The sequence below is a fragment of the Mustela nivalis genome (assembly GCF_964662115.1).
Source record: "Mustela nivalis genome assembly, chromosome: 17".
Classification (NCBI taxonomy): domain Eukaryota; kingdom Metazoa; phylum Chordata; class Mammalia; order Carnivora; family Mustelidae; genus Mustela; species Mustela nivalis.
In genome coordinates, this window is record NC_139036.1 from 42,023,203 (window position 1) to 42,042,595 (window position 19,393).

The 19,393-nt window shown below is 42.3% G+C and overlaps 1 protein-coding gene across 1 annotated transcript; it reads right to left on the reverse strand.

Annotated features, from left to right (window-relative positions):
• Positions 1-6,452: 6,452 nt before the first annotated feature.
• Positions 6,453-10,258, reverse strand: KRT34 (keratin 34). The gene is made up of 7 exons (XM_082706068.1): positions 9,858-10,258; positions 9,674-9,756; positions 8,988-9,144; positions 7,977-8,138; positions 7,757-7,882; positions 7,387-7,607; positions 6,453-6,937 (listed from the first exon to the last, which is right to left on the reverse strand). Exons 1-7 carry the CDS (start codon positions 10,203-10,205, stop codon positions 6,853-6,855), a joined length of 1,182 nt encoding a protein of 393 aa, XP_082562194.1. The 5' UTR covers positions 10,206-10,258; the 3' UTR covers positions 6,453-6,852.
• Between the last annotated feature and the right edge of the window lie 9,135 nt (positions 10,259-19,393).

Genomic DNA, 19,393 nt, shown 5'->3' on the forward strand with positions numbered 1-19,393 from the left:
TCTGGTGTAAGCCCTGGTCCTTTCCAGGACTTTATATTCTGTCAGCCATGGGTGTGGTGACCACATGCACCATTACCCTCTTTACCCCATTTACCCATTTTTCCATTTGTTATTTAGCCACCTCCCCCGAGTCCTTTACCTCATAAAATGCTTTGCCCTGGCTTCCTGCTAAGTCAGGACTCCTCACCAATTATGCTGGTTGGTTAAGTAAGACCTTCAAAGTGACCAACCCATTACCTTGCCAACAACAGCACTTGTTCACAGGGTGTTGATTTGCGGTGAGAGCTGTACCCCCAGAGAGGGACATATCTATGCCTCTTTCTCCTAAAGGAGGAAACATCTGTGCTCATCCAGCTCCTGTTCAGGGAGGACTCTGAGAAAAGCCATTTAAGGAAGCCCACCTGGAGACTAGACTGTTCAGTAGAAAATTCTGGAAGCTGAGATCAGAGCAGACCTATGAGGCCATCCTGTTCAACAACCCTTTCCCCTTCCATCCAGGCAAGATGGAGGCAATTCTTCCCTCTCCTTAGGGGACTGTAGGAAATCCCCCTAGGCTCCATTTCTACTGTTACTCAATGTTCATAGAACATTAAGAAACAACTTGGGAGCACCTACACTTACACACGACAGGAGTGTCATCACAATGGTTCCTGCTTTTTGAGCACCCACTATTCAAAGCACTGCATATGCATCATCTCCTTCAGGCCTCACAAAGTCCTGTGGGGTTTGTAAATGAGGACCCAAGCTCTGAGAGGTTTCCTATGGTCTCAAAGCTCCTACATGGTGGCCAACATTCAAACACAAACCTCTCGGACTCCAACAGCCATGCTCTCTCCATCACACCAACTGTCTCTCTTCTGACCTCCTCACTGATGCACAAATGAATTGAGTTCCATGAAGCTCAACCACTACTAGACAGTATCCTCTCCCAAATTAGAATGATCCAGGAAACCTTAAGCCTGTTCTCTGTCAAAGAACCAAAGGTCATTTCTATTCTAATGGAAGGAAGTCTAGTAAGTGAGTAAGTAATTCCTGCTAAAATCTTGAAAAAAGGAAACCCTTGGTTGACTTGATGAAGAAACATCTGAGCCCAGTTCTCCAAAGGATGTGATCCTGAAAAACCACCACATCATGACATGCTTAATAGCATCTTGTGACCTTCAATACATTTTGGCAAACAGATGTTCTGCCTGTGTGCTATTCCAGATGGGGATACAAATTAAGAGGTTTTTATGTTTAATCTATCATTTCTCAAAACAGGACAGATACTCCTTAAAACAGTTCCTTTTGAAAGCTATGTACTAATTCCTTCTGAGGAGCTACCACTCAGATCATCACTTCTACAAAGTTGACCTCACAGTCTGGGACACTTTCTTTTGGTTATCCTCATTGAAGACAAATCTTCATCTTCTGAGGGTGTTTTTATTTTTGAAACCAGTCAGATATCATTTGGAACCAACCCTGGTGAGTGGAACAAATAACCAAACTTAGTAGCATCTTTAATGGATCAGAAGCACATTGTGACTATAAAACAATAATGTACATTTTCTTGGGTGACTCTGAAAGTCATTTCCAATGTGTAGCTCTGAATATGCTTCCATGAAGGACAGCAGATTTGAAGTAAATGTATGGTCTACCAGAGCATAATGCTTTGAGGACAATGCTATCCTTAACCACATTTACAATCCACAACTCTCTGCCTTCCTGCCTGAATCTCTACCTTTAGAGAGATACGAGATGGATGTGCTTGTTTTTTTTTTTTTTATTTCTTTTCAGCATAACAGTATTCGTTGTTTTTGCACCACAACCAGTGCTCCATGCAATCCGTGCCCTCTCCAATACCCACCACCTGGTTCCCCCAACCTCCCACCACTCACCCCTTCAAAACCCTCAGATTGTTATTCAGAGTGCATAGTCTTTCATGGTTCACCTTCCCTTCCAATTTCCCTCAACTCCCTTCTCCTCTCCTTCTCTTAAAATCAGTACCAAATTGATTGAAGCCCTATTGGATCAGATCAAATAACATAAAGCAAATAGCAGGATTCATTAGCTATTTTGTTTCCCTCCTTCTTCTATGACCCAGGCTTCAAAAGAGAAAAATCTAGACAATGGCAATTTTTTTAAAGAATAGGAAAGGAATGCTGTGTAAATTGCCAAAAATGTCTCTGGGGATCCCTAAACCATTACAGCAGTTTGAACCTCAGAGCAAAATAAGCCAGAGGTAAGTATCTCTGTATCTTCAAAAGTGGAGAGCAGAGTTTAGAAAACAGGACCACTCCCAGCTCTTGAGTAGAAATAACCATGATTGCCGCTTGGCTGCATGATCATTACATTATAATAGCTGAGAGGTTTGGGGCTTATTGAGAAAAGAGCCAAGTTTCAAGTCATTCCCCAGGAATTCTGGAAAGCAGTTGCTTTTTATTTATTCCACTTACTGCATGCTGTGTATCTTTACCTTTACACAAGCAATGCCATCGTCTCTGGTCAATGACCCTTCAATAAACCTGATGAGCAAATCAAATCCTAACAAACAAAAAGGTTTAAACCTGCCCATATAATTGTGGCAGACGCCATGGTAAGGCTTCTGGTCACCAGATGTGAGAAAATTGCAGTTGAGGTTTAAAGATACTATCTATTATGGAAGCCAAGGATATTTCTGTAAGAGAGATCACATGCAAACTCATGAGCAGCACTTAACCACAGAGTGGAATCAGGGCAGATCTGCTAAGACCATTCTCCCCAAGGCAGAACTTTAAAGGTATTAGGAAGGCTCCCCACTCCTTCCCAAAACCATCTTCTCTGATGCAGCACTTAAAATTCTCATCATGAGAAATGTAAACTACATTCTTTAGGAAATGCAAAGTAACATATTGGGTCCCTTACAGATTTACTCTATCTTAATGTAGATGAATAGCAAGGAGAGGACAGGAGTGGTATCACTGGACATACACAAGCCAAGATACTGACATTTGCCTAAAAGAGTTGGAGAGTCTGCCATTGGAGAATTAGAAAAGCAGAAACACTCTTTGATACCAACATCAGCCCACCCTGCTGAGCCAGCCCCAGTTAGAGCTGCTTATGAGAACAAGATACAGGGCTTCCATGGACTGTTCCATAAAGATGTCTGTTGCCAATTTATCAATCACCCAGACTTACCACATTGAGGGGAGAAATTATGGTGGTGATCCAGGAAATAAACCAATGGGTTTGGATTTGGGAAGATGTTCAAACAACATTTCTAATGAAGGACAAGCAGGAGAGGACATGGAGAATGAGCCAGGTCAAAAATAATATGGGCTGAGCAAAGAGAGGTACAAGCACCCCAAAATAAGACTCAGTGCTCATTACTCAAATCCTCTCTAGAGCTGCCATTGTTTCTTATGCTCAGGCTTCAACTGTCAATGGGAATAGAGTTTGGAGGTCTTCAGGAACCAAGCCAAATCAGAAAAATGCAAAGTTCATCAGTATGTCTTTAACTCTACCCAGTCTAGAATAGAGGAGTCAAGAAGAACATGAAACAATCCAAGACAATATAATTTAATAGTCCTAGTCATCTGGGAAAGCTAGATCTGGGAACCACTCAGAGAAGGGATAAAAACCTGTTTATGTGACTGCTCTACAGATCAAAGGGAAGAGCAGATGCCAAAACATTTTAAGAGTTACACAGAGGATAAAGCAAAGTAAGCTTCATGTTTAGTATGAATAAGTTGTGTTGAACATTTGCATTAAGTTTACTATCAAGATGGTGATCTGAAACAGATGTGAAAGAGCCACTGAAATATGCCTTCTTCCCCCTGCATCCCATAGACCCTGCTCTCTCTGTGGTGACCAGCAATCTCCCTATTGCTATGTACACTGACTTGTCTGAATCCTCAATATTCCTGACCCCTCAAGAGAGATAGTATCTTCACCTAATTAAAGCCTAGTATAAATCATAGAATACTGTAACTGGAATAAGTAAGGAACAGTAACACTAATGAGGATTCATGAGAAAAATGTCATTGACCATCCCCTCATCAAAACCTCGACTTCTTTTGACTTCTGTGTTGCTTCAGCTGCTTCCCACTCCAACTGTTTATAACCAGATGTCACCTCCATCCTTGGGGACTGGACCAAACCAAGGAGGAACCTCATGTCAGAGACTTTGGAGAAACTGAGGGCCCTCTATCCTTTCACCAAGTGCTTCCCAAGATTATCGTTAGTCTAACATCATCCCCGTTGACAGTCTTAACAACTCCTACAGCTCTTACTGATCATTTCTATTTAGGTAACTCTCTGACATCTCTCCCAAATCCAGTCATTCTCTTCCAGCTCTCTTCACTGGAACCCCACTGGTGTTTCATTTTCTCAGGCTCAAAAACATCCCTCATGTTGACCCAAAGTAGGTATTTAATCAGTACTAGTTTCCTTCCTTCTCCGTCCATTGTTCTACCTCTAATCTGCTTCCACCTCCTGGACTGTGCCTCTAAAATCCACCCCTCCCTCAGCCTTCCACTCTCCTCCCATCTCAGCCCTATTGTCTCTCAGCAGCCTCCCAACTGTTCTTCCTTTTCTCCCACCCAAGCCCACTTTCTGGGACCCATCATGACCCAACCCATACATAGCAGCATGACAGAACATATGCTAAACTTCCTTACAAACAAATCTCACAGATAACAATGAAAAGCACCCCCAGATATGGTCATCTGTGACTACTTTGCAGTTTCATTTTCCACCACCATATTTATGGTTTGCTCCAGCTAGAAATTGTTCTGTCGAGCTCTAGATATACTTCCTGCTTCCCCACCTCCTCGCTAGGCAAAGCTCATGGTCATGAAAACTTTCCCTCTTGTCATACCTGCACACACTCATCTGTTTAAACAGAGCCCATCAAACTTTATTTCAGAATTATGCTAATATCATATAGTGCTCATTGATTGAAGTCAGAACAAGGGAAGTATTTAAAGTTTTAATAACCTTCTCATGAATACTTATTAGTGTTACTATTCCTTTATTTCTCTTACAGTATTCTATGGTTAACACTAGGCTTTAATTGGGTGAAGATACAGTTTCTTGTAGGACAGGCAGACAATATTTTTATGGACAGAATTATTGAGTTTTCACAGCCCTGATTGAGCACTATCTCTTATTGGAGCCTCTTTTTTCTACTCTCTTACACTTCAAAGTATAGAAATGAAATATAGTCTTTCTCTCACACAGCAGAAATTCATCATTCTTCATTTATACCTTTCTAGAGCCACATTGATGTTTGTCTGTAGCACAGTTATCTCTTTGTCTTTTCCACTCTAGACTATGAACATGCTGTGGGCTAGGACTGGGTCTCATAGTGTTCTCAGTGCTCTATACCGTAGTGAAACACAGAGGAGATGGTTTATTGCAGTTCTGTAGGTTAAATGAAGAATTAAATTGAATTAAATGAAGAATTGAGATGGTGGCCAAAAGAATTGAGAGCTTTAATAATTCAGATATGAGTCAAGTGGGGGTAGTATTAATATCTGTAGGGGGAGACTATGAACACTGATCTTTCTTAAAATTATAGGAAATAAAGTAATACAGAAGTTAGTGGAGAACATTATAGACCTATTTATAAAGATCTAGAGGAATGAGTAAACTTAAAAAGAGGCAGGTAAGGAGATACACTTGCCCGCATTTAAAGGGTCTTTGGATTACAAAGTGTTGGGTATAACAAGTGGGTAACAAAAAGAACCAGTCTGGCAAAGATAAGTTGGAGTCTAATTAAATGTGAAATGGCAACATAACACCAAGTCAAACTGTCCTATGGGCAAGACCCAGGACTTGAGCTAGAGAGCTTTGGGAGTCATCAGTGTAGAGATCCTAGTTCTCACCGAACAGGGAAGGAGAAAAAGAAACACAGCAGAGGATCTAGGTATTTCCTCCAGTTGCAACAGAAAGGAGAAGTCAGGCTAATCCAGGGCTGGAGAACAAGTAGTAGGAGATATAACAAGAGTGCCCAGAGTGTGTGGGTTTATGGAAATCACTGAAGGTACATTTTGAGGGAAAGACAGGTATCCATATTGGTGATGCAGGTACAGCTGACAAGCTGAAAGGAAAGAAGTTGGACTGCTTCTCTTTGAGCAGTTTCTACAGAAGCTGGTCTTTAAGTACTTTAGGAGGAAGGGAAGCAGAGAATTGACCCCTGAGTAATGAAGGTGACAATGGGAGAGCGATGAGGTTTGAGGAAGACTCTCAGTATTACCTAGGACCCTGCAGCCAAGGCAAGATGGTGATGAGTGCTGGAGGTCAGGGTTTCTGCATGGTCTCTCCTTGGCGGTAGCCTCCCAGGAGGATAGATCCCTTTCCCCATCAGTATTTACCATTGGAATATAATAGTTGGGGTCAGTCTTTTAACCTATTTCTTCCTAACAAAGACGTATTTTTATGAAACAGCAACACAAGTTCTTTACAGTACATAAATATGAATGAGAAACACATTTACTATGCCAGAGAAATAAAGTTTATTGGGAAGTAAATGAAGTAGCTTCCTTGCATTCCAGAGAATACCAAAGAAGCAAGAAAAGCAGGAAACACAATACATACAGGAAATTCCCTAAAAGTAATACCTGGAGCTCAGATTACAGGGAGCTGATCATCTTCAGAAACAAAGATACTCGATCTTCAATAGGAAGGGATTTTCCAGATATTGGAAGTTAATGATGTGTGTCTTTGATTGTTGAATCTGGAAAGCATTTCTATGTCTAAAAATATCACATTTGGTGTGGGTAGGCTTCTAACTGGCAGCTGAGCTCCAACAAAGGCAAAACCTAAGGACATTTCCTGTGCTTGATCTGAATGGCTTCATTGTCGTCTTCAAAAAGGATGCAAGTTCTTAAATTAAGAGCAACGCGTTTGACAGTTGCCACAGGACCCACAGGAATTGCCGCAAGCGTTGGTGGTGGCACATGGGTTGCAGGGGAGCCTGGGAAGACAGAGGTTTAAAATGGATTGGGGATGATTGTGGAAAGAGCTCTAGGTGCTTAATGAAACAACTCATGAAGTCTCAGTGGTTGGAGATAGTTGGAATCAAATTTGATTGTTATCAAATCTTTATCCCCATCTGAGAAGGCTTTGTGCTGAGGCACAAAATTGTTCTTGTGCTCTTGAGCTTTCATGGAACTAACACAATACGCCTTACCCAACAGTTATTGTTGTAACAATCTCTCCACCCCCACTTCTCCATTATTAGCTCCCTGAGGCAGGGGATGTATGCCCTTCACCTTTGACCTTCAATTTCTACGTAACTGTCACATAGTAAATTCTCTATAAATGCATGTTCTGTGAGTTGAAAATGTGACCCACATGTGTATGCCCACAATGTCTTGTAGTCCTACCACATGGGACTACATGCCTCCTTTGCCTCCTACTCACTTGCAGTCCTCACTCTCCAGCAGGCCCCGGTACGTGTTGATCTCGCACTCCAGCCGGGCCTTGACGTCCAACAGCACCTGGTACTCCTGGTTCTGCCGCTCCAGGTCACACCTGATCTCAGCCAGCTGGGACTCCACGTTGGTGATCATGCACTGCAGCTGGGACAGCTGGGAGCTGTAGCGGGCCTCTGTCTCTGTCAGCGTGTTCTCCAGAGAGTCCCTCTGTATGGGGAAGAAAAGGCAGGTCACAGAGCCGCTCCTCAGGGAGCTTCTCCATGAGGTTCCAGAGAAGCCCCAGGCTTCACAAGGCTTTCAATGACTAGGGTTCCCCAACCTTACATTGGTCACCAGGAGGACTGAATAATACCCACCAGGTTGTGCTGGGCCTGCAGCTCGATCTCCAGGGCGTTGACCGTGCGTCTCAGCTCAATGATCTCTGCCTGGCAGGACTGCAGCTGCTCTGAGCTGGACACCACCTGCTTGTTCAGCTCCTCGGTCTGAAACAGCACATGGGAGAAGACAGGGTCAGACCTGCCTCAAGAGCCCCAAGGGGCCAAGGGGTTCTGAGTGGCCAAGTGCTGAGATGCCCACCTGGGTGGTGAACCATTCCTCCACATCCCTGCGGTTGGTCTCCACCAGGGCCTCATACTGACTCCTGGTCTCGTTAAGCACACGGTTCAGGTCCACAGTGGGGGCTGCATCCACCTCCACATTGAGACGGTCTCCAATCTGGCAGCGCAGGGTGTTGACTTCCTGATGGAAGAAGAAGAATGAATGAGCTACCTAAATGGATCTACTGTCTACCTTCCTACTGTAGGAAAGTACGTACAACAAAAATGCACTGAAGGGAATATCCTGATCATTCCCCAGGACTGATGCAAATATGATGTGGGAATAAACCCAAGTAGGGATCACATCAATTTCTTTCCCAAAAACCTTAAAGAAGCTCACATATCCAATAAGACTAAATCCAAACCCCCTGATATATGCAGGTCCTACCTCATTTCATCTCACATCTCTATATGCCCAGCCATATCAGTCCATGGGCCAAACTCAATATATATGCTCTAGCACCTCTGTGTCTTTGCTCAGCCTCTTCCCCCAGATGGAAACATCCCAGTGTGAATTCCTCCTCTTTCCCAAGACGTGCCTCTAAGAAGAGTTCCTTATCTCTTTCCAGTTAGACTGGATTACTCCTTGAATATGCTGCTTGTCCTCTCCCTGCCTTACATCATTGTCTTTACATGGACATCTCCCCAGACTAGACTGGGAGCTCATTGAAGAGAGGGGCATGTCTTATTTCTCTTTTTTCCTCCATCTCTCTAACTAATTCAGAAACTAACAGTGACAAGGAGAGAGCAGGGCTCAATAAATGGCTGCCCTTCCTTGGCTTCTCCAACACTGCCCAACCCTCATCCAGCTGCTTGAGAATAAGCAGCCCACCTCACTCCATGCTATGGTATAGCATCATGATTCACTCAGTGGCTGACCTTGACCTCTTCATAGAAGGGTCCCAACCCAAGAAGCCTGATGTCGGTTGCCTCTTGGTTGCCAATGCTAACAGCATGGCTCTAAAGCCTCCTTTTTTCCTTTTCCTCTTACCTCTTCATGGGTACTCTTGAGGCTCAGCAGCTCCTCCCTCAGGGACTCCACCTGGGCCTCCAGGTCAGACTTGCACAGGGTCAGCTCGTCCAGGATCCTACGGAGGCCGTTGATGTCCGACTCCACAAGCTGCCTCAAGCCCAGCTCTGTGTGGTACCTGCACATGCAGATCAGAGTGGGAGGATGAGGTAGGAAAGAATCCCATCCCACTGTGTGTCTTATAGATGGGCTGGTCTCAATCTCTTTGAGCTAATGCAGTTTTCTTCCTCTTTTCTCCCATGTTTCCCTCAAGCTCTGCACAGAGAGACTGGAGAGGACCCTCCCTGACTCATCCTAACACTAGAAGGTTCCCACAGGGATTCATTAAATGGAGTCTCTAATTCTTCTCTCAATTTTTTTGGTTAATTTACCACTATCCCCCAAGAACCAATTCATTCTCCAAGAATAGTTTATGTCATCCAAATTTGGGAGTTAGAGAAAATGTTCCAGAAAGACTATTATAAACTGAAGAGCATGCAGTGTATAGATTTCTGTTAGAAAATGGTTTTATACAAATCCAGACTTGAGAAGAGAAATGAAAAGGGTGAAATGACTGCCTCTTCCCTTCCAGGAAATGTTAGTCTCACAGGACCATGAGAGAGCCATAGGGGTCTTAGAGGTCACATAGCCTGAAATTCTCAACATACTTGGTTCTGAAGTCATCAGAGGCCAACTTGGCATTGTCGATCTGCACCACCAGCCTGGCGTTCTCAGACTTGGCACACAGAATCTGAAAGCAAGATTCTACTGTGAGGGCCACTTGAACTTGAGAAGGTCTTATTGCTCAAAGACAGTCAGATGCTGATGCACCCCTACAGATGACCCCCTCACCTTCTGCTGGAGCTCCTCGATGGTCCGGAAGTAGGACTGGTAGCTGGGACACACGAAGGGCACCTGCTGCTGGCACCACTCCCGGATGCGGCTCTCCAGCTCCGCATTCTCCCGCTCCAGCTGGCGCACCTTCTCCAGGTAGCTGGCCAGACGGTCGTTCAGGAACTGCATGGTCTCCTTCTCGCTGCCATTGAAGGAGCCCTCACAGAACCAGCCGCAGTTGCCCACATTGGCGGGGATGTTGCAGGCTCCGGGCAGGGTGCAGGTGTGGCAGCTGGGGGGCACACAGGGCCGGGAGCAGCAGGTGGAGCGGCAGCTCACGTTGGGCAGGCAGCAGTTGTAAGGCATGGTGCAGGGAGAGGTGATGGAGAGCAGGTAAGCTAACACAGGTGGATGTGGTGAAGTTTGAGTCTCTCCTTCGTCCATGGTCCTTTTATACCCTGATTGGTGGGTGGGTGTTGGCATACAACATAGTTTCCCTTCCTAATGCTTCAGCTAATTTTTTCTCCAAAATATGCTAGTTAGATGCCTCCAAAGAGTCCCCTCAACCCATAAAATTATTCCATTTGGCTTGTGTCACACCAGTTCTTCCTGGGTGCTAGTGGTTGGTGAAATCAGAGTTTCATCAGATGGCTTCAAAGGAGACAGAATAATCACAAACCCAAATGGTCTCCCCATTACTCAGAGGGGAGGAGATCCAGGGACATGGGGTGGAGTTGTTTGGGACTCCTCACCCATGAGGTTCCGCCACTAGTTCCCTGGAAAGAGTCTGGAGAGAACGGTCTTCCAGGTGGCCCTTTTTCCCCAGGCCTACCCATTCCTCAGTGTTTGGTTCAACTTGACTTCGTAGCAGAAACTTGTCCTGTATTAGCCACTCATGAGAGTATTAACTGGGACTTAAGGAATTTATCAATACATGGAGATTGAAAATAATGGATTGTTCATGGCTGAGAAGTGAAACTGGCTAAAATGAGTAGAATAACACTGAAGCAGAGATCAGCAACCTAGGGCCCACCATCCTGCCACCACCATCAGCCTGCTCCCTTTCTTTTCTAAATAAATGAACATAGCATACACCTACGTTCATTAGGTATTATCTGTGGCTGCTTTGGGCCTACAATGACGGAGTTGAATAGTGTAACAGAAACCATACAGCTTGCAAAGCCTAAAATATTTATGATCTGGCCCTTTAGAGAAGAAGTTTACCAATCTGTACTGAAACAACCATCTCCCTAAGGATGAGAAAGAGAATAAATATCTAGAAATAAAATTATACCTGGAATAGTCCACAGAGAGTTCAAGTGGAAATGTTGAAGCATAAACATAAAGCATAATACTTCAGGCTCAACAAAATGGAAAACCAGAATGAGGAGCTCAGAGTTATCTTTGTGTCTATGGTGACCTTATCTCAAAGTCTCTGGAAATTTCTCTCACCTTATCCCTAGTGCTAATCCTCTTTCTGAGAGCATTGTATATCCCTAGGGGTGTAACTCTACCCACATGAGATGTTCCCAGAACAAGTCACAACCCATGAGAATGCACCTTCACTCTGTCGTCCGTAAGAAGTGGGCACCATCTCTGATGAGCATGCACCTCTATATTACCTCTGGGATCAGAGACCCTTGGACACCTCCAAACTCTTGGGAGTCTCCCTATTTCCCGGTAAAGGATCTTAATAAAGTAGCCTTCCTCATCTCACCTTCTATTCCTTGTCATTTTTTCTGTCCTTTCTTCTACACAGAAACAAAATCTTGGGCTCAGACAGAAGTCCCCCCAAAATTATTTGTGCAACATCATATAAGCAATTTATGAACATTGTGTCCAGATTTCAAAGGAAGTATGAAGGTAACAGAAAATCACACATTTGAAGCTAACCTACCTGAGTTCACATTCTTACTGATCATGTGAGTTCAGAGTAGTGAACTCACTACTTTTCGACTCATTCTCTTCATTTCTTAAGTTTAAGTAGTAATATGCTCCCACCTCATAGTTTTGTTGTAAAATGTAAGTAATATATTGTGTGTGGGGACACCTGGGTGGTTCAGTCGGTTAAGTGTCTGCCTTCGGCTTGAGTCACTATCCTAGGGTCCTGGGATCAAGTCCTGCATCAGGCTCCCCGCTCACTGGGGAGCCTACTTCTCCCTCTACCTATTGTTCCCCTGTCATTGCCCCCCTCTCTCTCTCTTCCTAATAAGTAATTAAAATCGTGTGTGTGTGTGTGTGTGTGTGTGTGTGTAATATTGTGTGTGAATATAGATGGGGGTGGGAGTGATGATCATTTCCATAATCTTTCTCCTTACTGTTGGCCCAGATGGCTCAAATGTAGAATTTTCTGAAAATCCAATTCTGTTAAGCAGACACCTGGACATACAGCCCATGCCATTCCAATGGTGATAAAACTTCACTCACTTACCTTGCAAACACTAGGGGCACAGAACTATATTCATGAATTAGTCAACAAAAATGCAAATTTTAACATTAACTTGGTGGCCGGAGTAGGAAGTTAACAGAGGGCCCATTGTGCCTACATTCCCTGAAAAGTTACTGATCTTGTGAATTCGGTTATCTTATTTGGGCTGGTTCTTGAGGAGGACATGTTCTCTACACAGGGTTGTATTGCCATGAAAGCCCCTTTTCTTGTACTGGCCTTGAAAAGGATTCCACTGAATCTACTGGGGACTCCCCCAGTGTGTTTCTGTGCTAACATCCATAATAATAATGGTGGTGGTTTTGGTGATGCTGACCATGTTACTTACCACTTCATGAATACTTATTCTATGCCAAACAAGGCACTAAGTACTGTAGAACATTTCTCATTTGACCCTCCCAACAAGCCTGTAAGATTGGCCTATAAAATTATTCCCATTTTACTGACAAATTAAGAGATTGGGAAAGGCTCAGGATTTTCCCAAGAGACAGCCAATAAGTGGCAGAGCTGGGATTTGAACAATTCATTGTCTAATTTCTGACCCTGAATACCTAAACACGGTGCAAACATTTGGCACAGAAGTTTCTCTGATTTGCGACAACATGGATGGAACTAGAGCGTATCATGCTTAGCGAAATAAGTCAAGCGGAGAAAGACAACTATCATATGATCTCCCTGATATGAGGAAGTGGTGATGCAACATGGGGGCTTAAGTGGGTACGAGAAGAATAAATGAAAGAAGATGGGATTGGGAGGGAGACAAACCATAAGTGATTTTGTGAGGGGAAAAAATCTTAGATTCCTTTCTTCCCCTTGCCCCTCTCTTTATAGTTTTTGTTTCTGTCCTACTAGGGCCCTGTTCCCACCCAACCCCCCAAGTTCATCAGTCTTCCAAAGTCCTCTCTGCCCAAAGGCCTCTCTCATCCAGCTACACTCTCTGGTACCCTGTTGAACCAAAACCAAATTATACTTATTTCCTTTTCTTCACAGGCAAAAGGTTGTCCTTTTGCGTGATTGGTTGCTATGTCCAGATTGGAAATTAGATTGCCTTTTCCTAGCATCTAAAAAAATCAAAATGCACAATGGCATGACCTAAGGTGATTTAGAATGCCAGAGAAAGCCTACTTGCCTCACCCTGAACTTTTAGCACGATAAAACTCATCTCAGAAGTAGGATATATTTCCTAAGAACCAAAGAACTCTAGAGCTAGAAAGACCTGAATTTATGGAGAAGAAAACTGAGGACGAGATGGTGAGGCAGGAAAGAAATGAATAGCAATATGTCACTTCCTCATCAGGTAGTCTACTAGGACCTTTCACATATAAAATTCCATCTTCACACCAAACTCTGGATGTTTCAATGCCATTAATGTCACCATGTATCAGATATCAAGAATCTGAGAAGAAAGTAAAGTCTAAAAGAACAAAAGTAAGTAGACTCAAGTCTGCTGGGCCCATTGCACCTCATTGTGAAGTAGAGAGCTAGGACACTGGTGTAGGCCAGGATGTGGCAAAACATGAGAACTGGAAGAAAACAGAGGTAGCTCATGAATTCCAATGCCAGCTCTGAGCACGAACAGGAAGACACACCTAGGCTTCCTGCATGTTGCTTTGCTCCTCAGTAAACTGGAGATTAAAAAGTGACAAATCCCACAAGCTTGTGATGAGGCGTGCCTCCTGGAAGTAATGAGATGGGCTTTTACAGAGAGAAATGCTGTACATTCCTTGACAGTCCTGCTCTTCCTAGAGATCCTGACAGCAACTTCAGGCCTCAAAGCACTCAAACAATGACTCTGACCACAGATATAAGGATGCAAAAAAAAAAAAAAAAAAAAAAAAGCCCTAGCTATATCCATAACAAATAAATTTTCAGGAAAAGAATCAACCAAAATTTTCAGGACATAAGCTTGGGGATGGGTCAAGTATCTGAGAATGATAATCCCGGTGGGCTAAGAGTTCAGACCAGGACAGCCAAGAGCCAATTAAATAGATCACAAAAGAGCACTGGAAATGCAAATGAGATGAGCCTGGGGCCCTATCAGAAGATGGGGGTGGAGCCAAAAAGTATCAAATAATATTATATAGAATATATACTCCAGAGCTAGGTAGGGGACTTAAAGAAAGAAACTGATGTAAAAGACAGTAAGATGGTATACAAATTCTACTGTTGGGCATGAAACAACAAAAATGACCATGCTTTTCTATTTTAAGAAGCTTATCTATATGTTAAGTCATCAATAATCAAAATTATAATCCTAATAAAAATATCTGGCTTGCAAAGTTTTTCCATATACACAGTCTTCCACAATCCTCTTGGCAAATGTATAATATAGGCAGAGAAGATATTGTTACCTCCACTTTGGGGAAACTGAGGCTCAGAGAAGTTACATGTCTTGTCCAAGGACATAAAACTGACGAGAAGGTAAGTGAGAACTAGAACCCTACTTCTGGCAAGTGGTTCACAACTGGCTCATTAAAGTAGAGTAGAGCCAGTAGAGATTTTTAAACTCCCACTGCACCCCAGTGTTCATAGCAGCAATGTCCACAATAGCCAAACTACAGAAGCAACCAAGATGTCCTTCAACAGTGGACAAAGAAGATTTGGTTTGTATATACAACAGAATACTACTCAGCTATCAGAAAGGATGAATACTTACCATTTACATCGACATGGATGGAACTGGAGGGTATTATGATGAGTCAAATAAATGATTTGGAGAAAGACAATCATCATATGATTTCACTCATATGTGGAATATAAGAAACAGTGCAGAGAATTATAAGGGAAGAGAGGGAAAATTGAATGGGAAGAGAGCAGAGAGGGAGACAAACCATGACAAACCCTTTTTTTTTTTAATTTCTTTTCTTTTTTATTTTTTTTAACTAATTTCTTTTCAGCGTAACAGAATTCATTGTTTATGCACCACACTCAGTGCTCCATGCAATACATGCCCTCCATAACACCCACCACCTGGCTTCCCCAACCTTCCACCCCCCGCCCCTTCAAAACCCTCAGATTGTTTTTCAGAGTCCATAGTCTCTCATGGCTCATCTTCCCTTCCAATTTCCCTCATCTCCCTTCTCCTCTCCATCTCCCTATGTCCTCCATGTTATTTGTTATGCTCCACAAATAAGTGAAACCATAATTGACTCTCTCTGCTTGACTTATTTCACTCAGCATAATCTCTTCCAGTCCCATTCATGTTGCTACAAAAGTTGGGTATTCGTCCTTTCTGATGGAGGCATAATACTCCATAGTGTATATGGACCACATCTTCCTTATCCATTCGTCCATTGAAGGGCATCTTGGTTCTTTCCACACTTTGGCGACCGTGGCCATTGCTGCTATAAACATTGGGGTAGAGATGGCCCTTCTTTTCACTACATCTGTATCTTTGGGGCAAATACCCAGGAGTGCAATTGCAGGGTCATAGGGAAGCTCTATTTTTAATTTCTTGAGGAATCTCCACACTGTTCTCCAAAGAGGCTGCACCAACCTGCATTCCCACCAACAGTGTAAGAGGGTTCCCCTTTCTCCACATCCTCTCCAACACACATTGTTTCCTGTCTTGCTAATTTTGGCCATTCTAACTGGTGTAAGGTGGTATCTCAATGTGGTTTTAATTTAAATCTCCCTGATGGCTAGTGATGATGAACATCTTTTCATGTGTCTGATAGCCATTTGTATGTCTTCATTGGAGAAGTGTCTGTTCATATCCTCTGCCCATTTTTATATATGATTATCTGTTTTGTGTGTGTTGAGTTTGAGAACTCTTAACTCCAGGAAACAAACAGGGTTGCTGGAGGGGAGGTGGGTGCAGGGATAGGGCTAACTGTATGATGAGCATTAAGGAGGTCACATGATGTGAAGAGCACTGGGAGTTATATGCAACTGATAAATTATTGACCCCTACATCTGAAACTAATGATGTACTTATATGTTGGCTCATTGAATTTAAATTTAAAAAATAAAATAAAAATAAAAATAACAAAATAAGAAAACTCACAGCGGCCAGCCTACATCCCAGACCAATTAAATCAGATTCTCTAAGGACAAACTCAGGCTTTAGCTTTTTTTTTAAAGTTCCCAGGTGATTCCAGAGTACCACCAAGGTAGAGAAAAACTGTCAACATGTATGATGATGATGACAGAATACCAGGAAACAATTTAAAAGCCACATAGAAGTATTTAAGGGAATGTAGAATACATTTACTTACAAAATTACAGTTCAGCTACAGGGATTGAGTTTTCTGTTTTGAAAAAAAAAAAAAATGGCATATCTGGGCTCTCTACTCTGTTCCACTGGTCTATGTGTCTGTTTTTATGCCAGTACCATGCTGTCTTGGTGATCACAACTTTGTAGTAAAGCTTGAAATCAGGTAACGTGATGCCCCCAGTTTTATTTTTGTTTTTCAACATTTCCTTAGTGATCCGGGGTCTCTTCTGATTCCATACAAATGTTTGGATTATTTCCTCCAGCTTTTTGAAAAATGCCAGTGGAATTTTGATCAGAATGGCATTAAAAGCATAGATTGTTCTAGGCAGTATAGACATTTTAAACAATGTTTATTCTTCTGATCCAACAGCATGACAGAGTAGAGAGCCCAGATATGGACCCTCAACTCTATGATCAAATAATCTTTGACAAAACAGGAAAAAATATACAGTGGAAAAAAGACAATCTCTTCAATAAATGATGCTGGGAAAACTGGGCAGCTATATGTAGAAGAATGAAACTCGACCATTCTCTTATACCGTACACAAAGATAAACTCAAAATGGATAAAAGACCTCAACTTGAGACAGGAATCCATCAGATTCCTAGAGGAGACCATAGGCAGTAACCTCTTTGATATCAGCCACAGCAATTTCTTTCAAGATATGTCTCCAAAGGCAAAGGAAACAAAAATGAAGATGAACTTTTGGGACTTCATCAAAATCAAAAGCTTCTGCACAGCAAAAGAAACAGTCAAGAAAACAAAGAGGCAACCCACGGAATGGGAGAAGATATTTACAAATGACAGTACAGACAAAAGGTTGATATCTAGGATTTATAAAGAACTCCTCAAACTCAACACACACAAAACAGATAATCATATAAAAAATGGGCAGAAGATATAAACAGACACTTCTCCAATAAAGACAAACTAATGGCTATCAGACATATGAAAAGATGCTCATCATCACTAGCCATCAGGGAGATTTAAATTAAAACCACATTGAGATACCACCTTACACCAGTTAGAATGGCCAAAATTAGCAAGACAGGAAACAATGTGTGTTGGAGAGGATGTGGAGAAAGGGGAATCCTCTTACACTGTTGGTAGGAATGCAGGTTGGTGCAGCCTCTTTGGAGAACAGTGTGGAGATTCCTCGAGAAATTAAAAATAGGGACACCTGGGTGGCTCAGTTGGTTAAGCGGCTGCCTTCGACTCAGGTCATGATCCCAGCGTCCTGGGATCGAGTCCCACATCGGGCTCCTTGCTTGCTGGGGAGCCTGCTTCTCCCTCTGCCTCTGCCTACCACTCTGTCTGCCTTTTTTAAAGATTTAAATAAAATCTTAAAAAAAAAAAAAAGAAAGAAATTAAAAATAGAGCTTCCCTATGACCCTGCAATTGCACTCCTGGGTATTTGCCCCAAAGATACAGATGCAGTGAAAAGAAGGGCCATCTGTACCCCAATGTTTATAGCAGCAATGGCCACAGTCGCCAAAGTGTGGAAAGAACCAAGATGCCCTTCAACGGACAAATGGATAAAGAAGATGTGGTCCATATATACTATGGAGTATTATGCCTCCATCAGAAAGGACGAATACCCAACTTTTGTAGCAACATGAACGGGACTGGAAGAGATTATGCTGAGTGAAATAAGTCAAGCAGAGAGAGTCAATTATGGTTTCACTTATTTGTGGAGCATAACAAAAAACATGGAGGACAAGGGGAAATGGAGAGGAGAAGGGAGTTGAGGGAAATTGGAAGGGGAGGTGAACCTCGAGAGACTATGGACTCTGAAAAACAATCTGAGGGTTCTGAAGGGTCGGGGGGTGGAAGGTTGGGGAAACCAGATGGTGGGTATTAGAGAGGGCACGGATTGCATGGAGCACTGGGTGTGGTGCAAAAACAATGAATACTGTTATGCTGAAAATAAATAAATAAATAAAATAGATAGATAGATAGATACTTTTTTAAATAAATAAATGACAGAATTTACAGATCCAAAATCTTTGCTCTTGGCCAGAATCTCCTTTGTTCTAGTGATAGCTTCTATTCAAAACATGTTTGGAGTTTTGTGTTTTGGAAATGTCTGTATCTTTTTTTTTTTTCAGCATAACAAAGAAGGAAGTTTACAATAACATCCAAAAGAATAAAATACTTAGGAATAAAAGCAACCAAGGAGGAAAAGACTTGTACACTGAAAACTGCAAAACTTTACCAAAAGAAATTAAAGAAGATACAAGTAAATGGGAAAACCTCCTGTGTTTGTGGAAGATTTAGTATGTTTAAGATGGCGGTATTGCCCGAAGAAATCCCTATCAAAGAGATTCAATGTGATCCCTATCAAAATCCCAATGATGTCTTTCTAAGAAATAGAAAACCTCATCCTAAAATTTACATGAGATTTCAAGGTACCCCAAATAGTGAAAACACTCTTTCTTTTTTTTATTTTTTTTTATATTTTAAGTGTTCCAAGATTCATTGTTTGTGCACCACACCCAGTGCTCCATGCAATATGTGCCCTCCTTAATACCCACCACTAGGCTCACCTTTAAAAAAGAAGAATGAAATTAGAAAATTCACACTTCCTTATTTCAAGACTTACTACAAAGCTATAATATTCAAAACAGTGTGACACTGGAGTAAGGACAGACATATAGACCAATGAAATAGAATAGGGAATCCAAAAATCATTCCTTCACATATATGATCAAATGATTTTCAAAAAGGATGCCATTCAGTGAAGGAAAGACAGTCTTTCCTTCATAGATAACAAAAGAGAAAAATAAGTAAAATGAACTCCAGAAGATGTAAAAACTTCTGTGCATCAAAGGACACTATTAAGAGAGTGAAAAGGCAGCCCACAGAATGGAAGAAAATATTTGCAAATTGTAT